Source organism: Andrena cerasifolii, chromosome 6, assembly GCF_050908995.1.
Source record: "Andrena cerasifolii isolate SP2316 chromosome 6, iyAndCera1_principal, whole genome shotgun sequence".
Lineage (NCBI taxonomy): Eukaryota > Metazoa > Arthropoda > Insecta > Hymenoptera > Andrenidae > Andrena > Andrena cerasifolii.
This window is the reverse complement of record NC_135123.1, coordinates 15492622-15520087: the sequence shown is the minus strand read 5'-3', so window position 1 is coordinate 15520087 and position 27466 is coordinate 15492622. Positions and strand designations below refer to the sequence as shown.

Below are 27466 nucleotides of genomic sequence, written 5' to 3'. Positions count from 1 at the left end.
CACACTTGTTGCTTGGCACTCTTGATCCGTAAAGTCACCCCTTCGGAGCTGCCCTTTTACCGAACAGAAGGTCGAGTATTAAAAGAATTTACGAAGCAATCTTCGACCCTGTTTGTGCGTGCCACAACGACGATTCTTCAATGAATAGTACCAAACTGCCCTTTAATTAGTTCACTTTGCGTTTAATCAAATCCACGATAACGCGGCCCATTCTGTCACTGATTATTTAATTACCGTTATGGTCATTCTTATTAAAAAGCTCAGGGCTAAATTTCTGGACTGAGAGACTAAAAATTCCCCTTCCTGCGTTCATAGAATATCTTAACATTGATCTCGTGTTTCTAAGAATGATATGTTATTATTACGCTTCGTGAAACCTCAGAAAATAATTTTCTTCCGCAAAAGGGATAAACGGTAATAAATGGTAGCGAGGCGCAGTTCGAGCAAAATGATTTTACGCTAAAGACACGAAATAATAACAGTCGATAAAGAAACTGCTCAAGCAAATTGTTTCTTCGCGTTGAATGCGCATAATATCCGCGAGCACGTGCATTAAGGGGGGGCATTGATTAAGAACGATACAGGTAGCAGAGCAAACGTTCCCGTTCATCGATTCATCTCTGAAACACTTTTTCTTTTACCCCCGACTTCACAGTGCTCTTCTCCTCGATTTCCACTATTGGCAAAGCGATAACTCGGTACGTCGGCCATAAATCAAACTGCCAGAGCGTTTCACCTAGCCTCTCCTACAGGAAGTTTCCCCCGGCAGCTCCTTCATCCCGTGGCAAATGATCCGCGACGGTTCGTTTTTTTATTTACGATCAACCGCATCGTGAAAAATAAATCTACGTCTCCCCATCGCGGCGCGAACGTTCCCTTCGCTTATTTCCACTCTTCGCGTCACAAATTCATTGACATTAACCAATTAACGTGTTCGCGTTGCACGAGAGATTCGCGTAGAACCGCCACCTATGCCATTGTTCCTTTGCCCCGCTTTATAACGTTACCAATAATACGGAACTACACGAATCAAAGGGAAAAATGTCCCTCGGGGGAGTACGGGAATAATTAATTTGCAGCGTGATTCGAGGACGAGGAAGCCTCGAGTGACACTAAACGCCTGTAGTTCTCGGTGTAACGATATTTACAGATTTTAATTACACCGTTGTCATCTGAACAGGTATCATTAACTCAGGAATGCACATTAAGAAGCGAAGTACCGTTTGCTAGAAACCTGCGCATTAAATCTTAACGTTTGGAAATTGTGTTGCATGGGTATAAGATCATTTTACGCGAATATATTCCTCGCGTTGTTCGATTTTTTTGATATCAGAAATATTTTTTAAAAAAACGAATCTAAAGGCGTCAAGCTGAAAGACGCGGTAGCAATTGAGAAGGCTCCAAATCCCCTCCAAAGCTAATAAAAACGCAGGTTCCTAATTTTGTTAATAACTACTATTTCTACTTATCCCGTGCCAACTCGACAAATATTATAAATGAATGTTCTCGCGATCATACGGTACCTACGAAGGCGTTAATCTACCCTTTTGTATCTTGCCTATCGAGACAGAATGGAAATAAAGAAGTATACACCGCTGCCGGGTGAAAAGAATCGAAAACAAAGAGCAGGTTTTCAGATTTCTAAATGCACCATAAACCTACAAAATGGTCCACACATATGCACAACTCCAGTGTGCGTGTAACGTGCGTTGCGGTTCGGATGAAGTACAGTTTCACGGTTAAGGGTCCAAGCTATAGATGATCTCATAAGGTGAAGTTTAACCAGGTGCCATGGCGAAACTCCCGCTCATGAGCACCACTGATGACCACCTTAAAAGAAAGACAGAGGCGGCCGAACGGATGCAACAGAGAGGACGGAGAAGTGCCTGGGGGCATAGGTGGGTGGGTGGGGAGGGTTTAGGTTAGGATGCGCCAGCCAGGCCAGGAAATGCACTTGACGCAGCGTCGTCGCGGAGGATGAGTCATCGGAGATACGGAAAACCGGTTCGCCACGGCTATAAGCCTTTTCCCTCCACCACTCGCCTCTCCGCGCCACTTCCAATCCTCGCCACAGAGTTCTGTCACTCTTTCTCCCCCCCCCCCAACCCTCGCCCCACACTCTCGCTCCTTTTCTTCGAGCAGTCAGCACTTCCCCGCATTTCCCCCTGCCGGGCTACCTCTCCGCCGCGCCGCGTCGCGTCGCCCGATAGTGGGACTAAAGGTGGATCTCTGCATCGTCAATCGTCACTTTGTCACTCTGCGTACTTACGCTGCTCCAGGCGGGGCCCCTCGCTCGCCTTTGTCCCCCTCTGTAAGCCATATTTTGCGCTACACGTGCACACGCGACGAGACGTCACCAGCGCTCTGCGCATGGCCACGGGGGCCGAGTGGGGGAAGGTACCTAAGCTTCGGAGTTTAGGTTGAACAGCACTGGCGAACGGGTGGCACTGTTTACACACCGGGTGTCCGAAGACGAAGGGTACCGTTTTCGAGAAGGCCACAATTGACGGGGATCCTCTCGCGTCTCGTGCGATTGATCTGGGTCACGCCACGATGATAATAAGGCAGAGATACTACCAGCGATTACTTACTAGGTATCGATGAATTATCAATGATAAATAAAAAATAATCATCGCGTTAATATGTGGACTATCTTATCGCCGTGAAGAATGAATAACGCGATAAATGTGATTAACTAATTATTTTATCTGTAGCTTGAGAATTTGTGATAGTATTTAATTTTTAAAAAAATGGTAGAAGCTCTCGGAATTATAGAAAACGTTACTCGCATCTTCGCGACTGGTCTCCACGCATTTTCGCACCGGCGTGGGAGAAAAAAGGATCGTTATAAGGGACCCTTCCTCCAACAGGAACTTCGTCCTTTATGGTCATTACCGTTTCGGCGATATGGACCGTCACGTACCGCAGATTGTGAAAGCTGAATCGCTCACAGTTCACGTCATCGTTTGCCCGACTAAAGCTCCTAACCTCCCTCAACGGTCGGCTGCTAACCCTCTTCCTAACACAGCCGTCGGATCTCTTTCCTGATCCTTAATGGACGGGGCACCTATTATATATCCAGGTGCGTGTTACTCAGAACGAGAGACGTCGACTTTCAGCCGCAGCAATAAATCCTGCGGGACGTCCTCAGGTAGACGATATTCTGGGATCGTCTTACTACAAGTTATAGGGTTCTTCTAGATCGTATCCAGTGACGCAAGAGTATTCGAACGGCCAGACTTCTTGATTGGGTGATCGACGTTGCATACCCTTCTTCCGATTAATCCGCCAACAGCGATCTACCCCGCGGTTTCCTTTAAGGGTACTCTACCATCAAATCACTCCAGAAATTATTTTTAAAAAAAGTAAACGTCGCGGGGTCGAAATACTTTTTGGACTGTATTTGTACATCTTTAAATATAAGAAGAGAATTTTTTGGAAATTTTATCTAATACTACTGACTGTCCGGGTGATACAAAAAAAAAGTTCCTCATCTGCGGAATTTTTTACGCCTCGTAGAATTATGCAAAATCAACAAACCACGAATATTCTTAAAGTTGATAGAATTGTTCGTGAAATCATCTACGGTCATAGGAAAATAATATAATCTCGTATGTTGGCACACGATTGAACCGCAAACAATTTTACGCATGAAAATGTTAATAAAAAGGAAACGATTGGTCGCACAGTTACCATCGTAGATGCCTCCACGGAGAATTTAGTAATCAACGAAATACCGCAAGAATTTTTCAAATCGGTCGATTATTTTTTTTTGTTAGGACTTGCGCAGTTTTTAGAACTTGTGATTCGAGAAAAACGCGTTTAACTGCTGTTGATAGGAACACGTCAATTTTATTCCTGTAGACTCTACATCGCTACGAATTTTGACGCCAAATTTGGACATTCTTCAGATGATGTACTACCAAAATATATATTTAAGAAATCGATTTTTTGGAAAACTTTAATGGGAGTGTACCCTTAATTACGAATTCCATTTCGACAGAAGTTTGCGCCTCATGCTTTGGAAAGTTTCGATTTATACTTGACGACGTGACCACCGTCTTTTCACTCCGGAAAATATCATTTTCACCTGCCACCTGTGTGGCGTAGGCATTTTTTCAACAACGGCCTGAAACTGCTTCCCCCTTTCCTAAACAATGGAGTTTAAATTCTCCAAGGCTCAATGAGTAAATCGTATGATATCTTAATCTATAAACCAGAAAGCTTCTATATGTTTGTGTGTTTATCTGTCGCCTAAAAACTTTTGAACGATAAACTCTGGGACCACGAAATGAGCCTCAGCTCATTATGCCTGCCTAATCCAGACGAATATGACTATTTTCACAAAAAAAAACTAAAAAAAATTGTATAAAATCAGAATAAAAAATTTCGGGCGAAGCCGAGTAGTAAAGCTAGTCATATATAATGCCAGAACATTAACAGTGAAATCGTGAAGCTACTGTTGAAAAATAATAGTTGGACAAACAATAGTAACTTCGAAACGTAACTGCACTGGTGAAGAGGCCCCAGCTGTTCCACCCGACTCAATGTTTCCTACAGCCTCGTATTTAGTTATGCGGTTTTGCAATTCCATTAGCCTCCTTTTTATTAGAGGTAACGCTGGCTGACTCGTGCCGACAGATTGAGCAATCGTTGATTGCGGGTGAAACTCTAATAGAATACACGTGTAATGCAACGAAAGAACAATCCACGGCGTGCATCGCGCCACGTCGCCCGTCACGTGACTCGCGGATACTCATCGCATCACCTGCGTCGCCCCGGTGATCAATAAATCCGCGATACGGTAGCGTTTAACGTCAATTGCTTTAAGGAAAATCCCCTTTTCCCTCTACCTAAGCGATCTTTCGTTCGGCGCATTGCATCCCCGTTGCATAAACTCCCGTAACACTACATTGTCGTGCCGGCGTTCTGAAATGCATTGACCTTCTATTGTTTGCCAACAAATCGCCGCCGCTCGCCGCGCGGTTTCACTTCTTGCTACCTTTTGCACCGGTTTACCGATCCGACGGCAAGGAGAGGCGGTAGAGAGAGCGCTCATGCTCATCTCGCGAAGCGGGCACGAATCTGCCGAGTGCACGGGGCTGCATCGATGCATCTTGACCTTTTTCTTGGCCCTTTCAAATGTCATTAAACCAGAGGCGGGCACGATCTCGTTAGAAAAGGCCTTGAGTGGAAGCTCTGTTGCTTCATCGAACATTCTACCCCTCCGCGAACAAAGAGAAATTAAAAATGGAATAAATAACGATCGCTCGTTGAACGTCGGCCGAAGTCGAGGAGTCGCGTCTTGCTTACCGATTCCGGCGCGATATTCCACGTGTTACGTTAATCAATTTCCACGCGGGAAAGGTAAAGCATAGTCTTCTCGAGCTTTATACCGCTCGGAACGGACACTATGCGTCTCTGTAATCAAAGTAACGGGGATCGGTTTGCGTGACACTCGAGGAAACGGAGGAAACGAGCGGGGATTTCTACTAGAAATATACTTTTGTGATGACCCACTAAATTTTCGCGCTGTATTATCTCAAGTCTCCCTCGTAAACCACTCCGCAACTCCACCAAAATCCCTCAACTCAGGTCTTACCCCTTTTATTCCCCAATCACTGACCGCCTTGGCAATGTACCTTACCGGTCCCCATTTCAAGATGATCAGTTACAAATCTCCCTCGACTATTCGCCCTATGAGGCGCGAAATCCTCCCTAATATCTAAATTCAAACAAGTCCCTCGTCCCAAAACATCTTAATTCGAGACCTCGTCTCACCCCTTCGTTACGACTCACCGAGTCAAAGTCATTCAAACCCCTTTCCCGTCAAAACGCCTAAAACCCACCTAATGTGTTGAGTGATTTTGGTGGAGTTGCGGAGTGTTTTATGAGGGAGACTTGAGATAATACAGCGCAAGGGTATGTTCGCACGATTTCTTCGTATGAATTTCCCTGGCGCTTATAATTCGAAGCCTCCAGCAACCCCTTACTTCGCTCAAGTAATCTGTAACCAAAGCTTGAACGCTCCTTCGCAACCGAGTAGTCAAAACTCACGCGCCCTCCCGTAAGAAGCTGCTTCTTCCACTTCGGTAATGCTGTCTTTAGTGCAACCACAGTGTCTCCGTTTCCCGCGCGTGTTACCGATTTTCTCGAAGACGTACGTGCTCCTTTCGACTCGGCACGCAACTCTCTTGCGCTCAATTGGCACTGATCTCTACCCGATCGCGATCGAATGCAGGAAACAGGAAAGAAGGCGGAAAAGCTCGCGATCGAAAGGGGGCTGAATCGCGACGTATCCATAGTTGTCGCGCAGCGTCGAGTCGCAGACCGATAAATTAGATCCCGAAATGAGTCGTAAAACGAAGCTGCGGTTTACGAGGCTCCGCCGGAGCGGGACGCGCTGCACTTCGATGCAGGTTTACAAATACGTGGATCAATTCCAGGTTTATCGTCCGACAGCGGCGATTGGTCGACTCTCAGCGTTGCATCCATACGTAAAATGCAGTTGCACGAACGGACACGAGTGCGCGGCGCACACGTGAATGCATAGAGGGACCGTATAAATACGTGTTACGGGCATACGTCGGGCCGCGTGTGCACGATGCCACATAACCCACACAGATTCGTCCCCTATGTATCACCATAATAACTCAGCCTCGAACGTCGCTCTTTCCACAGTGACCGCAACCTGCAGTGCCGACGAAATACGAGCAAATCGACTGTCGCGGCTATTTTCCGCCTAGTTACGTAAATTAATACTAGAAATGATACTGAAATTATTGTTCAATAGCGACGGCCGCGAGGGCGCTGCGAATACTGCGCAGCTTAATGGGATATCATTGAAATCCGGCACGGCTGCTCTAGAAAGCAAAAGCGGAACGACGGAACTCGGTTTAATCGGGCATTCAGGGGAACAATAATAGAAGAAAATTTGAGTAACTCCGCTGTGTATCGCTTTCCGTTGGAAACGCACCCTGCCCGCCAAATAAACGACAAATTAACAATCCGACTGGCGCTCACGTGTTCGCGCGCCGATGTTTTCTGGGGCATCGAGCATCGAAAGTGTTGCCGAAAATCCCCGGGTAATTATCTAAGTACTTTAGCGATTCCTCACCGATTCCGATGAAATTTGGATACGTTGCAAAACTCCACATTCTGAGAAACTTTTTCCTACACATGTTACCGCCGCTCGAGCCTTCGTTTCCGAGATATTTGCGAGAAACTTCGATTGACTTATTCCGACACAACGCGTTCCACTTTGCAACTTGTCTCGGGGATTAGTATTGGTTGGGGCTAGATTAGTGCGGGGGGCGTAAAGCACGGTGGCGAACCGACGTAAGTCGGGGTGTTGACGGGAGCCCCCACACATCCAATAGGTGCCCTCGAAAGCACCCTCTTCCTAGCGAAAAAATTATGTTTTAGAACCAGAGGCATCCTAATATCCGGCAGCGCCGCCGAACAGAGTCGGGGTTGACGGACATCCGCAAGTTTCTGGTTGAAATCTCCAAACTTGCATCCATTCGCCACCACGCTTTACGCGCCCCCGCACTAATCTAACCCCAACCTATACTAATATCCGGGACAAGTTGGAAAGTGGAATGCATTGTGTCGTAATAAGTCAACAGAAGTTTTTCGCAAATATCTCGGAAACTAAGGCCGAGAAACGGTAACATGTATAGGAAAAAGTTACTCAAAATGTGGAGTTTTACAACATATCCAAATTTCATCAAAATCGGTGAGAAACCGCTAAAGTAAATAACTACCCTTAGCGCCACTCAAAGCTAAGTAGGTTGCAGCCTGGGGCGGTAAATTTTACGGAGCGGCAAATTTTGAACGAAAGAAATTTGGAAAGGTTTAAACAAATAAAAACAATTCACTTCGTTGTTTTATAGCGGATTAGCAATAACTCATATGTGAGTAACAATATTAAATTAACTTTGAAATTGTCTCGACTATTCTAAATTAAAATATTTGAAGATATTTCGCGGAAAGAGCGGCAGACGCTTGTTAGGCTAGGGGCGTCAAATCGCCAAATCCGCCCGTGCTCAATGTGTTAGACTCCAGGAGGATTCTATGTGCGAATGGAGCTCTTGAAATTGCTGCTTGGGATAGGAATATATTAACCACCGATAGGAGAAGAGAATTGAAGAAGATCGCGAGATAATACCAAAGTAGTCTGTCCGCACAAGAAATTTTATTTATTTAAATACAGTGCGGCGCTTTCCCTCGGACCGAAATCGAGCAGGCTCGCAAAGGGGGAACCGTAGCCGCGGGTCGAAGTTTATTTCTCCGATGGCCGGTCGGCAATCGCAAGCTGGAAATTACGAATTCGCGAGGTAGGAGGATTTCGCGGTCGCGGCGACGTTGTTACACATGTAACGAGCGCGGAGGGAGCTGCGTACCTGGGGGTTACGTTGGAAAACGCTGATCGTAACTGCGGCACGCAAAGCGAGCCGACAAAGGCGTCTTATCGTGGCTAATTTATATTTGAAAAGGTTACTGGGTGCCATCGAAAGAACGCAGAAACTGCCGATGCTATTCGCGAATAAATCCTCCCGCCGAAAGATTTATCAATGCAACGGCCAATTTCGAGGACGGGCGAGGTAATGCTGTATGCGAGTCAGGGGTCGAGCGGTGTCTTCCCTCTTCTCCCTTCTCTTTCCCCGCTGCTCGAAATGCCGCGCGATCGAGGTAAATGTATCGGCAGAAAATCGTGGCAATTAATACTGAGATTGCACGTCGACAATCGACGTTCGTCATGCTGGAGACCGGTTCTCATGCATGAGTCAACTCTCTTAAGAATTCTATAAAATTCCACTCCGCTCGTCGCGCAGTCTCATGGTTTTAAAGCCCGATTCTTGGTGCTCGTTTAGCTGGCGGCGGTCAACCGCCAGTCGATCGAAACGATCTTCGACGGGTTCGGCGATGTTCGACTTTTACGCAAGTCTGCTAGGGTCCTTTCGTAGGAGACGCTTAAAATGTGGGTCGTGACTGGGAGTTTGAATACAGTAACACGTTCTGTATTCTGTTGCTTTTAAAGTACGTAGCAATGTCTTTGCAAAGTGATCTGGAATACTAGTCCTGAAGAAGTAGGGACGACGTTTTCAATCAGAGGTTTAATGGCAGTAAGGATTCTTTGATGAAGCTCGTCTTTTATATATGGGCCGAGTTATGGAGAAAGCTACCAACCCTCAAAATGACAAAAATTAGTTAAACACTTGTGATCTATATTTTGCAAAAGATTAGAAATAATAAAATTGTAATGATTAAAACTACCAAGCCATAGCTCCATTTTATGCTTAAAAAACAAAAACTGCAGAGAATTTAAATTAATATTAATTATATTACTATTAAATACTACGTTAAACAACTATTAATTATTTATTATATTACTGTTAATTACATTATTAAATAACCCATGAGAAAGCATTATAAAACAGTAACAAGAAATACAATATACTCTAAGCTACTTTTCCTTAACAGTTGAAATCTTCAAACTCAATTTACTCGAAAACAGATTATTGAGGGTGGTAGCTTTCTGCATAACTAGACCTACTTGTGGTCAAACGACAATCAAACGCTGCTGGAAATATTAGGTCGGTGCAAAAGTTCCTTCGGTCACTGTTAGGTGTATGGAGATGTCTTTTTTTCAGTACACCTACTTGCACTTTTATCAGAAAAGTGGCAAAAGATTATGGACAGCAAAGGAAAATACTTTGATTAAAAAAACTTGCAGCTAATATATTTGTACTATTAACAAAGACTTTGGTTGAATGAAGCGATGGAACGTTTGCTCCGACCAATTATTTACTGCACCACACGAATATTTATCGAAAATATTTCGTGATCGTTAATTACCTATTTAGATATAAAATTCAGCCCATTACGTGGATTTGCAATAAATTTCTCCAGTGTATATTATCCTTTGTAAGTGACGTAGCAGCGAAGATCATTTCACTCGAGAAACCAATCAGAGAACGTTTCGATGGACGGATAGTGTGGACCAGCCTTTACTCAGCAAAGGCTTTTTTTGTTGCTTGGAGTTTCAATGAAGAGAGTGTACGACGATCAAGGTGATTTTATTGAACCACGTCTTCCAGGAAAAAGTAGGATGTCTGGTTTCGCGCGAAACGGTTCTTCGTCGCGGCGTTACGTCTGCCATAATTGTTTGAAAAAGCGAGTCCGGCTGATCGAATAAAATCATGAAATGACGACTTCAAATAACAGCCCTTCCAGTTGCAGAAAAGTGCATTGAAATTAAACTATTAATGTACTGATGTAACAGCAATTTTTAATAACGAAAACTCTTTTAATTGTTAAGTAGTTTACAGTGATAATAAAAATATATTACTCAAGGAATTATAAAAGTACCATCAGCAGCTTTTATATTTATTGAACTTGTTAATAAAATCGACAATAGATAAAGCAAAAAGCAATTGTCCAGCTTGAAACTGTAAACTGTATTGCTTAGATACATCTATTTATTTTTCACTTTTCGCAGAGAAATGGGAACTTTGAGAAGTAATGGGAACACTGAATAACATTTCAAAAGTATAATAACTACCAAAGCATTGAATTTCTAAGTCTCCCAAGATTAGACAGGGATCAGTTTCACTTCTGCTCTGTTAATATAAGCGACACTTAGGAAAGGGCAGTTGCTGCGTCTAGATTTCTCGCTGGGCATTGTTCAATTTCTCATTCGATGGGGTATCGTGCATCATCTCTGAACTCAAAAATTATCTCTTCGATCTTCCAGGATTTCCGTGCAATGCGTCTTGCACAATCTTCTCGAATCGTCATAAATCATGTCGACGGATCGCGTGGGTGGCTAAGAAATGCCTGCCTGTCTCTCGGTGCCTAGCTACATTTTACAAGATTTTTGCGCGCGGTCACGATTCATACAGTAATGACACGGACAAGTAAAAGTGCTTCGCGATAAATCAAATCGTACGCACTGGAACAGCATCGCGGAAAAACGATTTGGCGAATGTTTCGGGATCTGATATTCACTCGGAACCGGACCGATCGAGAATTTTTGCCAGACCGTCCGTTTCGTGTAGCGATCGATAGCGCGCGCCAAAAAGAAGCGCGTAGGTAGTTACACGCGAAAATGTTTCTTGCATAACGTAAAACGAAGAATCGAAATCTGCTTGCACCGAACGAAACAGCTTCGAGAGTTTTTGAAATGCGAATGCTCGAGTGGGATCACTCGGCTGAGGTCTAACGTGAGAAAAATGCAAACGCGTAATTTTAGGGGAGGCTTGGTGCAAACGCGGGAGAGAGTGGAATAAGGGTGAACTCAATTATTATGTATACGTAACCTGGCATTGCATGTATTGGACGCATAACAGTGCCTCTCGGTAGTGTATAGGGCGGCCGAATAGACTGGTTGATTCGAAAACTTACCTGCAACAAAGAAAGATGAACAATTAATTCCGTAGTCGTGTCACGTTTCATTTTATTTTATTTATTCATTTATTCATTCAACACTAAATTGCTCATATTTTCTACAAGCTTCTGTAAATGTATTTCCATACATTTGTAAGAAAGTTAACGAATAAAAATCGGAAGTGCTTAATATTTTAAAATGACATAAAAATCGTGCAACAGTCATCAAAATATTTTTTTTTCATTCGTGATATAGATTAGATATTAGATAAAAAGTCGAATTATTATATATCTTAACAGAGTATGATATTCGTGTTAAGACAAATTGTAGTAGATTAGGCAAGCTCGGCGTTTCGCACGCCAAGTCCGAGTGATATCTGTTCCACGAGCAGAGTTAACGAAAGGAACCGTCAATTTCAAGGGACGTGGCACACGGCTTTTCGTTATTTCTCGTAATCGCGAATGGCTGGCCGCTGGCCAACACCCGGGACCCTGATTTCTCAAGAATCGAAAATAATCACACGGTTTCCTCCTCCGCCTTTTTCCTTTTCCTCGCGAACGCTCCGCTAATAAATGGCCCGGATCGCTTGGATGCCGAGCAAATAATTTAATTACGCGTCTCAGCTGCGACTACAAATATCCTCATTATTCCCTCCGCTTTCATCAGCTAACATTACAGAACCGATGGTACCGCTGACAGAAAAGCAGCTTAAATAACGATAGTTACGTGACATTTTAGTCGACTCGTCCGTACTGACATTACAATTACTCTAAACGGCAACATTGCCCGCTAAATTTCTAGAGAAAGAGCGAGAGAAATTAGCCAGGGGCTTGTCATCAATTTAAAATGCCGATGACATTGCTGAACGGTAGGATAGATGTAATAATTGTCCAATTATTGGCAGTTTCTTATTGATCGGCGGACCAATCGATGCGGTGCGCATTATCGTTCGCACAGGGTCCGCGCGATGAATAATTTTGCAGCGTTGTTGCGTAACAGATCAGGCCGCAAAAATACACGGACTATATCGATCGATGTGTAATCGACGAATCTAATAATGGCCAGGCGATTATTCAAGATCGACGTCTGTGCGGCGTACGGTCGCGAATCAACAGCTGGGAAGATATGTATTTTCCCTTGGTGGTTGCAATGCGGCGAGGTAGGCGTGAGGCGTGGGCCCGTGGCCTATCCGCGATTTAAATATTTAACTCCGCTTAAACGCCGGCAGAGCTTGCGCTGCCATTATTCGCTCGAGTAATAATTCCCGTCGGCAGGTAAACTCTCTTGGGAAAATCAACCGACTGTGAATCATCCTCCTCCCACAAACCGGCGGGGACGATCGCAAAAATTGTATCAAAGCGCCATTCGTGCCTGCGCCGTGGCAGACGCCACTCCCGAGGTGAGAATAATTAATTGAAAATTTTCGATCGGCTTGACGACTGCTTTGGTAAGTAACGAACGTATTGCGCTACATTTTCGTGACGATATTACGTCGGCAGATCTTTCGGTTTTAAATTTCGGGAAAGGTCATTTTTATGTGACATTTGAATGGACGGACATTGAATTCAATGTACTTAGGCAAGTTTGAGGAATTAGCTGTGATCTTGGAAGTGGCAGTTGTATTAGAATTTAGAGGATTAAAATTTTTGATGAAAATGGAAGTTTGCAAAACAATCTTTTGCAAGTGAGGCATGTGAAATTTGAGGAATATATTATTCAGTAGTGTCCGAGTAAGGGTAATTATATTTTCCTTGCAACCTTCAATTTTCTTTGTTAAAGAAATTTAAGTGTGATCTGTGGCGCATCCAGAGGGGGCCAAGGGACCCTAGCACCCTCCAAAGAAGAAGCTTGGTAAGGAGAAAAGAAAACTGGATTTTATTCTTTGAATAAATTTTTATAATCACCTAATGAATTTCATTGAATGTACATTCAAAATAATTTTATCCCTTCAACTCCCCCAGGGATAAGGATGTATCGGACCTATCTTCAAAATGGCACCAAGTTGATGAAAATTTGTGAGATTGTTCTTTTTAATCTCCCTGATGTGCTCCAAAATTTTTAAACAAATTCACTAAACGGTCGCTGCGTTATAACGATTTTAATTTTCACTGATTTTACACGTACTCTTATGGAAAGAGACGATCTTGACAGATAAAACCGCTGAAAAAGTGTTGAAGAAATGCTACCAATGTTTTCAGTTTTTTTGTACATGTAGTATATGGATAGATGAAAATATCTGCCGAGTTTCAATTGTTTTCACTACACCGTTTTAAAGAAATAAATTATAACTTGAGAAATTTGTGAACTCAGGGCATTTCCACTGCCAGAAGTTCAACAAATAATGCTTGAAAAAGCATTTGTAAAATAAAAACTACCTCTCTAGGAGTAAAAATAAGACTCCAACTGTCGTTCGAGTTCCTTACATCTAGATTTACTATGCGTAAGACGTAGATATTCAAGTATTTCAAATCTCATGTGTACTTTTGTCTAATATTGTACGTCCGATACACCCTTAAATCCTGAGTGCATCACTGATGGTGATAGGTTCTTTACGCGTCGACCACCTAATTAATTAATTCACCTGAACACTCAACAAATGCAACCAATCTCTTTTTCTCTGGGCTCTTGAATTTTACTTAAAAAACATGCTGTTCTCGCCAAGCGAATAAAAGTCAGATAAACCTACGTGGCTACGATTCCCCCTGTTTAGGTACTGTTCCAAGGGAAACAAGCCAATAAGTACAGCTTCCCTGTTAAGAGGGGAAGCAGTTCACTGAAATTCTTCTAGTTTCAAATACGAAATCGCTTGGGAACGACCTCGCGGCTTGGAAGTCGCGCTAGCCATCGGGAAGCGGATTTTAAGCCGTTCAAGGATCGACCGGAAACAAGATAATCGAAATTGCACGCGAGCCAAGAAGCCGCGCCGAGACGGCCGACTTTGCGTAGAAAGCAAAATGCATTCAGAGTCGATGCTGGGCTTAAGCCACTTGCCAAAGTCCCCACCATTGTGGAAACTTCATTCATGGTTCGCGCGCGAACGTAGGCAGGTGCGCGTTTATTAGGTCGCCGCGTCGACGTAACGTACAAAAATATCAGCTGGCGGTGCACGCCTGTGCCACGCGTAAATCCACGCTTTCCACCAGAAATCAATCTGGATGATGACTTAATGCCATCGAGCGCCTGGCCACAGTACCGCGACTTGCAGTTCGCTTACGTACGAATTTTATCTCCACATTCGCGCAGTAAAATTCGTCGCATTTTATATTAATAAAACAAAGTAGCGGCAACTTCTGAAGCATCCTCTTTTTTAACAGTTACCTTCTATAATATTATTTCTATCACAGAATAATTTTTGCAAACCCGTGAATTGCCCTATCCCTTTCGAAACGTTTCTCTTCTTAATTTCTTTTGGAATATAAAATCGAGAGTTAGGGAAATCTATCTTACAGCAATGGTACAGCGTTGCAGCTGAAGTTTGCTGTTCCTGAAACTCGCGCCGTTTGCAGCGCGCCATTCGCGAAACGTCACCGCGAGGCTGGCCGAGGAAATTCGAGAAAAAAATTAATGGATAGAACCAGGAGCCGAGGCGAGCTTCGACAGAGGGCATTTTCTTCGCGTGAAACTGCACGAACGGCAGCCTCTCAGTCGGAAGGAATACTCGACTATTTTAACCGTGAAATAACTCAGTCGAGGGTTCAGCCAGGAGGGTCGTGAGGCGAGTGGAAAGAGAAAAAGAGAGGAGAGAAAGAGAGAGAGAGCCGGGGCAGAGAGGGAGCAAGAGCATGGCATGATATGTGGGTCCTAAAGATAGAGCACCCGAAACAACCATAAACCTTTTTATTCCACTCGCCTCGTCCGACGTTTCTCCGCGCTGCTCACTCGTCCACTCGAGCGCCCCGACGTGTAGTGTAACTTTTTATCGCGAAAAAAAGAGGATTCTCCCGGAGATTACGCTTTTACCGAGGGCTCCACGGCTGCATTATACTTTAATTCGCTGGGCTTTATAATTTCCGCGCCCACGGACCAAAAAGTGTCGCTCAGCCTCGCGATACGTATTAGGTGGCGTAATTGTCGTTTAGGGCGGGGAATATAATGTCGTTTCTAGATAGAAATAATTACGATGGTTTTCGATAGAATTGTTACCTACTCGCGGACGCTTTCAACGAGAATTCTCTTACAGCGGAGTTATTGCGAAACTCTGCCACTAGACTATGAGAGGCTATACAGCGGAATAAATGGCACCGTCGCTCGCATGGTCGACAGACGGGACACTTCTGTTCGTTTCCCGGTGCTATCGATATTTTGCTGTGCTTGCTTAACGCGTCTCACATGAATCAGCTGATTTTCAGGTGGACGATGATTTATATAAGCTGGCGTTCCGCGTTAGTAGGGCGAAGAGCTGGAATCGAGTAATCTCCAAGATTCTATCGAAATAGTTGCCCGTTCTCTAACTTTCCTTTGCGGAGGGTGAAAGTTTCTCCCGCAAAAAAGGATCCGCGCTGACGTATGGAAACGGCTGGATAAACTTTTGCTGGACTCTGCGGAACAGATCTGTGCCAGTCGATATCTGTCGATCAGAGAACAACAGGTAGGCGTATTTTTTAAGTGACTTGGATCATAAATGAGCATGCTAATAATTAGATGAAATATTACAGTTGGAAATATTGGACGAACCTGACACCATGTTCTAACATTTCTGCCTACTGCGCGTAAAGGCTATTTTATTTCAAAAGCTTTAAGGAAATTCAATTCTATCTTGTGTATGTAGCGAAATAAATGTCATCAATTTGTAAATGAATGTATATTGTCTACCAAGACGGACCTCGGTCAATTTCACAATATAAATACAAGTAGCAATTTAAACAATTTGAAGTAGCTGGATTTTATAAAAAAAATTCCTGTTTGTGTTCATCAAAATGATTTAGGTGACTTTCAATATTATAAATACAGAAAACACAAGTAACCGGCTCTTGCTATTCATTTACATATACATAATTTACATGGCCCCTTATTGTGACGTTCAATTTCGTAGGGTTCCTTTCAGGAAATAGTATAATGGGATTAAATACAGTTAATGCCAAACGCTGTAATTTACAATTACAGACTCCTACTACTAAAGTCCAGAACTCTAATTATATTATGTAGCAATGACTGTGTTGCGTATCAAATAGTATCAATGTCCTCCTAAAATGTACAGTTAGTTATAAAAGTATCCGCCCGGCGCATTAATATACCACATTTTACTTATTTAAGTTAATGTTAAAGCCAGAATTATTAATTATAATTTACATTGGTATAAAACTTGTACTAATTTAAAGCACAATAACCAAGCTTTATCGCGTTTATACTAATATAAATTAGAATTAATAATTTTAGCATTAACATTAGCTACTTAAGTAAATATAAAATGTGTTACACTAATAGACCGGGCGGGCTTTCGTGCCTAACTGTGTGTCACTATGCCCGCTAATGATCAATCAACCCAACTATTCCAGTTGAAACAAATTCAAGCAGCTCGCTGAACTAATCGAGCTGCCCGGACTTTCCTTGAATGAATTAAATCACTGTTTCACTCGACCCAGAGTGTCGGCTACTCAAATAGCCCGAACCTGAAATCCCCAATTGCCAGTAGGTGGACCATCTCGCCAACCCGTGTCTCCTTTACGATGGAGACCGAAAGACAGACAGGAAGAGAAACAAGGCCAGCGAGGCTGGACGAAAATGTTCTTGGCCGATGAAAAGATGCGCGCCGGGGGAAAAAACGTGACTGGCAAGTGACACGCGCCCGAAGAGCCATTATTCCATCAACGGGTGTTCCATCGTCGAGCGTAGGCACTCGTACGCGAGGCGGCGGCACACGTGTTTACGCGTCATTACGCGCATGTGCACGCAGATGACGCGAGACGAAAGCGCGTTCCCGCCCGAACGGCGAGGAAACGCGCGGCGACGAAAGCGATTAAGCACGTCGGATTAAACGAGTGCCCCGGCAGGGTCCGGGAAATCAACTGAACGCCACGATGCGGAGGATAATGGAGCGTCTACAGAAAAATAGATTGTAGAGCGTATGGAATGATTTGTTGGCCAAAGAATCGCCACATCGTGGTTCATTCGGATCGACTCATATCCATTTGGACTTAGGGCTTATTCTAAATCAGGGATGCACAAACAGCGGCCCTCCGTTGATTTGCTGGCGGCCCGCTCACCATGTGTTATTTTAATTTTGACAAGTCACAATATATGATAAATATAAATAAAACAAATAATATATTTTAGGTAACATTCATGCTTTTTTGGCGGCCTTTGGTGGAATCTATGTGGCCTTTGGTCTTAATCAGTCTGTGCATCCCTGTTCTAAATGATCGTTTCGACACTAACAAGAGACGATCCCACCACAGAAATTCAAAAGTATATGAAACTTTAGGATGTACTTAGAGGATGTACAGGTATGTGTTACGCAATTTTTTGCTGCACAAATTCAGTCTGAGGGGGCGAAATTGGCCCCTGAAAATTCGGCTATTTTCGGCACTATCATTTCGTAACTTACAGTTCTAACAGGTCGCGAGTAAAAACACAAAATCAGAAAATAGCCAAAATACAAAGATTCACTGTAGAGTGAATTTGAGCCGCAAAGAAAAATGCGTAATGCGTACCTATATGTCCTCTAAATATCCGCAAAGTTTCAGAATTTTGTGAACACCATATTTCGAGGCACTACTGTACTTCAGAAACATTTCCCAAGTCATCTATATGAATAAATTACGATAGGCAGTGATGTAACTACGCAGTGGTAATAATTCAATATCCCTAAACCGATGAGATTGAAACATTTAGGAGCTAGAAACAGGTTCAAGCTTTTGCTCCAAAACCAGTGACCATCGGTGTTAACCCTTAACTGGTAGACTGTTTTTGGCAAACGTGACTGGTATACTTGGGCCGTGGCAGACCTCAAATAAAAAAGGACACAGAAATTTGTAAAGTCGACACTAGATCAACCTCTATGAATATTTTGTTCTTAGGTAATGTATAAAATAATAGGAACATAGACAGTTTTTATAACTATTATTATAAAATTAATTTTATAACTATTATTATAAAATTAATTTTATAACTATTATTATAAAATTAATTAGAAATTCAGTTTACAAACTTAGACAACCAAAAATTTAGCAGGGAACTTTGCGTGCTTGGGGTCATGAGCGACCCCAGGATACCAGTTAAGGGTTTAAAGAAGACAAATAAAAAATGGTAATTCCATAAACTTATGCCTGCGCTCTACATCACGCTTCCTCGCTCGTAACCTGTCTACAGATTTTCGGACGCGCGCACCGAAGAAAAGTGACTCCTTCTTAGCGAGGGCCAGTTACGGGTCTTACGTGGCGCTGCACGCAAGAAGGTGCAACGGCGGCGCATCTCGCATCTGTCGTAGAACACTCCCCCCTACCAGGGCCCCTTTCAGCCTTCCACCTACCGCCGGTCCCGCGGAGGTGAAACAGGTACGGCGGGAAGCGGACCAGGCCTCAGAAGCGAGCGGCGCGCGCTATTTACTCGCTAAAAACGTGCATTAACGGAAAAGGAGGATGGTGGAGAGCGGCGGTCGGTGGACGGTATACACTACTTGACACCGCCTGACCTCCGCGACTCTCGATGTCAATTTCTCGTTACGTTCCTCCCCTTTCTAGGCTACGCGCATCAAAGGTCACTCTGCTCCTTCTCTCCTCTCCCCCATCCTCTAGTTTCTCTTTGACGAGAGATGAAAGAACCCCGGGGTAATTGACTTTCAGAATCTCGCAGGCCTGCTCGATACGATCGAACCTATACCTAATTAAGGACGCTGCCTCCTGGTGTATAACTGCCTCCGCCTGGCGAATAAATACGTCCCGCCGTCATACGCCCGTCGTCAGCCATTCCAGTAGCAAAGTGCCCGGGCACAGATGCGCGCGGGAACGTGTAATTTAGGAATTAATTCGATGGCAATCGTCCTAGACCTGTACGCTTACCGATAACCCCCCGCCCCGAGTAATTCCTTTTTCCCCGCTTTAAAAGGATAGCGGGGTACAGCCTGCCCTAGGAGGCGGGGAGAACGAGAAAAGAAAGGGACGACGGGAAGATCAGACGGGAAGGGAGACGAAGCGGCTCCTCTTTCTTTCTCTATTTCTCCCGATCCCTCCTCATTTCGCTCCGGTCACCTTCCTTTGTTCCCACGCCTCTCTTCAGACCCTTCCACCCGTTCTCTCGCTACCACACCGCCGCCTCCTTCTTCCTCCTCTTCTTCTTTCCTTCCTGCCGCCGATCTGCCCCGTCCTTCTTTCGTGATTCACCGTTACACACAAAGGGAAGCTTGGACCCCGGCTATAAGCGGATGGAGGGACGGAAGATGAAGAGAGGAGAGGAAAAAAGAGAAAGAAAGGAGAGGAGAAAACCACCGCAGTGGTTTCAAGATGGGACGGCCTGTAGCAGGTTCTTTCGAACGGTAGGAAGCCGCGTGAAAGTTGCAGATAAAAATGAGCGATTCTCGTCGAGCGGACCGTTTCCGCGCGCGGGGCTCGGAGAAAATTCCACGGAACCGCGGTTTTCTTCCTGACTCCGATCCAAGGTGGACTGCCAGGTGAAAACCGGTACGGGCAACTGGATGAACATTGTAAGAGACACGCATGAATATCGAAAATGTAACGGTACCCTGGTCAGCGGAACAATCTCCGGCTTACGTTTGACCGCGCCCCGTGGATGCAAAACCATCGCGAACCTCTCTTCAGGGAATTATTTTATCGTCACATCCAAGCGAACGATTTCCAGCGAAGATTGTGGAATTGAAACTAGCAGCCGATTTGAAATAGAAGAATTCGCAAGAGGATGTGGAGAATAATTGGTGAAAATGGGAATACTAAGTAGAATTCAAGCGAAGCAAAATAGGGAATCCCGAGTGGATGCGCGCGGCTAAGGCCAGACCGGGGTAGGTACTCGTGGAAGAAAATGGCTACAGAAAATTCAATAAAACTGCAATGTCCTGACGTGATCCACTGTCGCGCACCGAAGGGAGATCAAACGCACGGCGACGTGAAAGAGCCGAAGGATGAAGCGATGAATAAAATGCGCTCGCGGATTTAAGGCGTATCCTAAAATGATTCGTGAATCTAGGACACTGCACCTTCTGCGATAAAGTGGCAGTACCTAAAATAAGTGAAGCAAATAAAAATCAAAGAATCGGCATTCGAAGGCTGATTACATTGTTTATCCATAAGCAAGCACGGATATTAGCATAAATTCGACGGCGCGTCATGCGTTAATTAAAACCCTGTTCCATTAAGGGGAGGTTCCGGTCTAGGGACCCCAAAAATAGGTGATCTTTAGGAATTAATTAAAGGAAAACTACTGTGTATAATTCAATGGAACTTTTTGCATTGTATTAAGGATGCCTTAAGCTACAGAAATATATTTTTTGTTCTATAATTAATCATTGCAGACGACACTGGAGAGTCGTTAAAGTCGAGGCGTCAACAAATTGATTCAAATCGGTGGGACCTATATCTCCAAAACTTATTATCCGATTCGACTGAAACTTTTTTTATTTTGAAGAATATACTTCTGGCTAGGGGGAAAACCAGACAAAATTACAAAAACGTTACTTTTTTTAGAAAATAACGACACTTGAAGTGTGAAATCATTTTTTCTCTATATTTTTCATTCTTTCAATGCCTTTGAAAATTATAAATTTTCAATTTTTTGTAATTAATTTTAGTATTCCCCTAGCCAGAAGTATATTCTTCCAAATAAAAAAAGTTTCAGTCGAAACGGATAATAACTTTTGGAAATACAGGTCCCACCGTTTTGAGAACACTGTTTCGAGAAAAACGCGTTTAAAGTTTTACGTCAGCGCCAAGTAGCCGGTTGTTACCCATGCATTTGCCGCTACTCAAACGCCTATAACTTCGGGAATTTTACGAATTTCGAAAAATCCTTTTAAACACGTATTCCTAAAAGGTTGAACATTCGAAGAAGAAGAAATAAAAAAAAAATCGACTTTTAGACCGGAACCTCCGCTTAAGGAGGTGTTCCACGCAGGATCCGCCGCGGCTCACTCGCGCGTCTCTCAGCGGCGCACATCCAAAATACTTGGAACAAACCAAGGCTAAACTAAAAATGGATAGAAAAGAGCAAAAGGAAAATCCGAGCGGGACGTTCCTAGAATGTCGCGCGTTCACGATACGAGATTTCTCGCATCACCGGGAACGTCTCGGGGAGATTCCCGAGCTCTTGACGTTCCCGGCTGCATCGGGGTCACTAGCAAAGGGAAACAAAAGAGGGGCGTCCGAACGAGAGGAGAACGAAAAAGCGCTGCTCTCTAGAACGCGCCAGTCGGCGTAAGGGTACGAGTGGTAGATTTCGTGATACCGGCGAAATAAAGCAAAGAGGGACAACCCTGGATAAATTGACCAGTAGCCGAGGGAGCCATAGAGGAAGCGGCGGGGGAAGAGGTGGTGGGCGAGGAGACGGAGGAGGTGGGCGAAGGGTGGGTAGGTAGGGGTCAGAAAAGACGAAAGGGGCGCGGGGGAAGGACGGCGAGTGCATTCGGCGAAAAGGGGGTACGGGAGGAGATGGTTGGGCTCGTTCGGTTCCGTGAGAGTACGCGAACGATAATTCGGAGCCGCGCGGCCGGCTCAAAGGACCCGCGGGACGATATATCAATGCCCTGCTTGCAGAACAATTCGAACTATCCGTGATACACAAAGAAAAATACCAAATCGAATGCCTGGAATAGCGGTGAGCGGCCACGGCTCCTTCTATCTCTTTTCTTCCCCCTAGCTCTCTCCCCGCACCCCTCCCCGCCAGCGCCCCTGCCGCTTTACGCCCTTCCCCCCTCCTTCTCTATCAGCCTTTCTCTCCACCGTACTCGCGTCTCCTCTTTATACACACCCCGTTTTCCCCGGGTAGATGGGTTCCCGCTGGACCGGCTGCCGATGCCAATGGACTAGCGCGGACTCTCTTCTCGGACCTCGAAAGCATTCATGCGTGTGCAATGTGTGCATGAACCCGCGTACGAGCGCGAGCACGTAGCGGCGGCCGCGGGCCACGATCGAGGATCCATCGGGAGGGTGTAAGTATAAATTAGCGGCGGCCTCGGGGAGCGAGCTTGGGGATATTTTGCCCTGGCAGCATTGGAAGAATGGAGATGTCGGTCTTCGTGGGTCGGAGGAGATCGTTTTTAAAGCTTCTTGAGTATGCGCCAATGAGCGGGCCACTTTGTACCAGGTGGGTGTAACTTTGGAGAGGGTGTAGGCTGGCTACTGTCGAAAACTGTGATTTCCACCGCATTTAACTGTTTGTAGCTCAGCCACGTTAACCGATTTTGATGAATTTTCAGATTATACATATTCTACCCACTTAGTATTACAGCGCTTTTATATTAATATGCTGTCCAATCGCCGTTGCTTAATAATCGCCTCACATCTTTTAGGCATGCTTCCGATTAAATTGACTGCATACTCTTGAGGTAAGACCCTCCATATTAAGCAAATGTGTCGGACAAGTTGTTTCACAGTCCATACACACTTTCCTCGAGGCTTCACCTTCAATTATATCCCCAAACATTTTTGGTCCTTTCGGATGTGCACAGTGAAAAACGGCTTCGAATCCCTTCGCTTACGCGACACTCATAGTCACAATGTCGTTTCCTTACGAATGCCGGGAAGAAATTGCGACTTTCTCTACAACGCGCTATAGCAGAAGAGTCAAGGTACCTGCATGTTCATGGATTTTCACGGTAATTACATCCAGATAAAATTTATGGCGGTCACGCTCATGTTAGACAGACTGTGTACAACTTACTTAAATCTACAAACGGGATTATAAATTTTCATTACAGGCTCAGATAAAAAAGTTTAAAAAACGACCTTCACTATTTTCTTCGTTGTCCCTACCAATTGCAATTTTCTTTCAAAACGCCGAAACAGGTCGACCAGTAAAGTAATCCTTCTACCTGCTCAAAAAACTTCAAGTTGTTTGCACCAACTTTAAAAAAGTTATTCTGTGTTATAGGGTGTACATAAGTACCTATATGATCGCCACTGTACATACAGTAAAAATCATGGAACTATAATTCAATCCACATCTATTTATCTTAATAAGGATTATTACTTGTGCATTTTTGTACAAATTCTCTTTCACGAGGAAATAAATCTCGGTCCTTAATGGTTGTTTATCAATGTATCTCTCTCCACCTATCGACTGATCTGCATGAAAGAAAAAAAGAGCCTATTCCACTCTTCATTTGCGCGGCAGGAATTTGTTTATTTATTAATAATACGTTAACGAGAATAATCAATACAATATGCGAGATTAATTAGGTGAAAGTGAAGCATAATTTATCACGCAGATTCCAGCAGATTTGATTGAAAATAACAATACGCGATACCAAAGTCGAGATACCATGAGATTATATATTTTAATAATGCGATCGGTCGGTATATATATTTAGATGGTATCTCAGCGAACATTTCCGTTCGAAGAAGAGCAAGTCCCTGATCATCCTGGATGATACATTTATAGTGTATCCAAGAATACGCGAATCATTAATTTGGCCACTAATTGTAAGAATTTTAAATGAGAACATTGTCAGTTACAGCAACATCCGATCATTATCTCGTTCCTTGCAAAGAGTTATTTATTTACCCTGCCCCGTCACAATCCTATCTCGTACAGGATGTCCCGAAATACGTGGTCTAAAATAAAAACTACATCATTCGGAAATGCAAATAAAATGTTTCCTCACAGGTGTCCGCCTGCTTCAATTAGAACTTTCTACGTGGCACACTCTCGCGATTTTAAGTTCCAACCTGATTACTTTCAAAAACCAATTACAAAAGAAAAACGTCACTTTCGATTCCTCACTTATGATTTCCGTATGTCTTATAGAAACGCGGTACATCTGCACCAAGATCACGGAGAATCCACGATATCTTTAAAATCGATTTGCTGATAAAAAGGCAGCCTGTATATTCTGTTATCTCATCGAAAAAAATCTTCTACTTCAAGAAATCTTAAGAGGCCCCTAATTTTTCATCCACAATTTATGTGGATAAACCCTCCGTCGATCGATCGACACCTGCAATCATTATATCCACGGTAATCGAATAAAACGGGGATTCAGGTGCCCAGATCGAGGCGTCGGATTAATAGAAAATTCGATGGGAGCAGCGCGCGTGCAGCTTGGGCTCGTGTAGCGCGGCGGCGCGTATGTATTCGGTGCAGAGCAACTGAACGTCGAACGAGTGATGGAGCAGCGGTTTGGTTATAATTGGATCAGTTTAGTTAGGTATTGCAAATATTGGCAGCCAGGGAAGCTGCCGACCCAGTGATGAAACCTAATTGGGTAAGTCGGCCTGGCTTAGCGCCAAACGAACCGGCCCAGCTTCGAATTCTAGATACCCCCGATGATGCCTTCCATCTCACCTCCATCCCAGTCCGCCCCCGCGTCAGCCGCCCCCCGCCCCGAACCGCCATCCCTTATCCTGTCGTCGGATACGACATGTACGGAAATTGACACGTAAATACAGCGCGGCGCGCGTACGTGAAAATGGAAATGGACGATGGGGAATTCGTTCGACCGGCCGGTTTAATTGGACTGCAATGTCGCGACGAGACGCAACTACGCGACGTCGAAATTGCATTCGAAGAGGAAGAGGGGAGTCACGGGAGGAATGATGATGAGAGAAAGGGAGAGGGGCGGAGGATAATTTGAATTATGTAAACGAGACGAGCGGAGAACCTGCGAAACGCGTCGCCGATACATCGTCGCTCCGCCATCGCGAAAACAACTTTTTCAAGATGTCGCAACGAATCGGCTACATCGCTTTGCTTTCAGAATGTGTGTACACGAATTCGGCTAGCAAAGTAGTCGATTTAAAAAAAAAAAAGAAACCGCCACGCTGTTCGGGTTTGCTCTTCTACCTCCGGCGAAGTAGGGCACGTGATCTACCCCGATTGGGCCTAGTTATGTAGAAACCTACCAACCCTCAAAGATCTGAAACTGAGTGAATTTAGTTTGACGACTTTAATTTGTAAAGATAATTACCTAGCTTTATTTCTCTTAGGTAGGTATATTTTATTTCATGTTATTGCTTCAGAATGTTTTTCAATGGGTTATTTAATAGTGAGTAGTAATTTAAGATTTTAAAGTTTCTGTAGCTTTCGTTTTTTAAGTCTAAAATAAACCATGGCTTGGTAGTTTTAATAATTGCAATTTTATTACTTGTAATTTTGTGTAAAATAAAGATCACAAAATTATGGGGTCGGCACTGTGTTTGGAAACACTAATTTTTTGTCATTTTTAGGGTTGTAGCTCCCTGCATAACTAGGCTCAAGGGGTCCTCAGAGGAGAATTAAGGGATTTTGGAGCTAAAAACATAGCGAAATTTTAAATTTTTTTTAAGAAACTAACGATTCGAGTAATCTGAAATTTGGACCAAATTTTGATGCATCTTTGAAGGAGTTATAGTTTTCTTTTTATTAATTTTGAATAATAAATTTAGGAGTTATGCATGATCGACCATCACGCCGCCGTTGTCCGCTGGTGTGCACGATTTTTCTGTAACCACTGAACCGATTACCTTCAAATTTGGCCTGTATGTCCAACAAACATTACTTTATACTTCGATGAACCAGGATACCAATAGGTTATATACTTCCTTGATTACATAAGAAAATTGGCGCAAAAGTGTATAGCAAAAGTTAAAGTTTCCGAACATTCAATTTGAAAACTCTCCACACTCCACAAAAAAATTTTGTATTCTTTTCTGGCTCATCAAATTATGGCTACATATGTATGCAGTGAAACGCCGTTTCATTTTTCTATTTTAGATTACCAGGAAGATAAATATCATGCACACCAGCGGACGACGTATTTGGCGCAGCGTGTTGGTCGATCATGTCTAACTCCTACATTTGTGATTAAAAATTAATTAAAAAAAAACTATTGCTTCCTCAAAAATGCATCAATATATGGTCCAAATTTCAGTTGAATCAAATCGCTAGTTATTTAAAAAAAAAATCCCAAACTTTGCTATGTTTAGCACAAAGAATAGAATTCCCCCTTAATCGAACCGAAGCTGGTACTACTCAGACAACTTCGTCGCCCTTCGTGTTACATTAGACAAACCAAAGCACCCTGCACTTTTTAAGATAATAATTATACAGGTACCTTTTCCTACCCCGAAGAAGACATACCTACATAGATGATACCGAGTGAGATTCAACAATCAACTAATATTTGACTGGATAATTGAATGATTATGGTAAGACCGCGCGGTTGGATAAAACACGCCAAGTATACATTATTCAAGGAGAATGGGTCTGCCGAGCGCGCTCTTCCTGCCTCGCGCCGAACACGACACTTTGGAAAGAAATTTCGGCGCGGGGTGAACGAACGGTAGGGAGGCGACGTGCTCGTTGCCCGGGATGCACCGTGCATTGTAAACGAGCCGGGGCGACAAGTGTGCACTTGATAGTGTTGACCTTTCGATGACGCTAAGCTACTCCTCATCGCCGCCGTTAACGTCTCCTCTTTCTACCTCCGTTCGCTTCTCACGCCGCGTACGCCTATCCGATTCGCACCGGGCTAATTTTCGAGCGATCATTAAACATCTGGGCTGCACGCGATTCACCAAACGAGAGCTCCGAGTTTCCGGCTCAAGTGCTCCCGTGATTCTCCGCGACCTCTCATCGAACGTTCGGCCGATACCCGCGCGGAATAAAAATCAGCGAGCGGGACGGAAGGGGGGGACCGATGTTTCAATTCGACGCCCGGCCCGCTGGAAACGGGTGTCGGCGGTCGATCCGCGATCGTTAAGCAAATGAATCATTGAGTAATTGCAGAGAATGGGGGGGCGACTAGTCAGATGGGAAGCGTAAACGGGCGTCAGAGGCCGTGGCAAGTTCGAGGTTAATCGTTGGTTTGGCATGACGTGTTCCTCGCACCGCCCACGTTATGCAAGATGAGGACAAAAAAAGTAACGTCTGTGGAAATACCTGACGCTACGAATGCTGTAAAGTACAGTAGATTTAGTTACGGAGTATGGTGGA

General features: G+C 44.0%; 1 protein-coding gene and 1 long non-coding RNA gene across 10 annotated transcripts in view; one reads left to right on the top strand and one right to left on the bottom strand.

Moving 5' to 3' along the window:
- The window catches only part of Scalloped (TEA domain transcription factor 1 homolog scalloped), a 189553-nt gene that overhangs the window by 139828 nt on the left and 22259 nt on the right, over nt 1-27466 (bottom strand). For 4 of the 9 annotated variants that reach the window (XM_076815558.1, XM_076815561.1, XM_076815557.1 and 1 more), the window contains exon 2: nt 11325-11409. The exons of 4 other annotated variants lie outside the window; for them this stretch is intronic. Coding sequence is in view for 3 of the 5 variants with exons in the window: in XM_076815561.1 (XP_076671676.1) it covers nt 11325-11349 (25 nt within the window). In the remaining 2 variants the exon portion in view is untranslated. Of the gene's footprint in view, nt 1-11324; nt 11410-27466 lie in introns of those variants that run through there. One more of the 9 variants, XM_076815562.1, reaches the window with a different exon arrangement.
- Nucleotides 2192-3338, top strand: LOC143370323 (uncharacterized). The gene is made up of 3 exons (XR_013085597.1): nt 2192-2687; nt 2761-3082; nt 3202-3338. It is a non-coding gene; the product is annotated as an uncharacterized LOC143370323 (long non-coding RNA).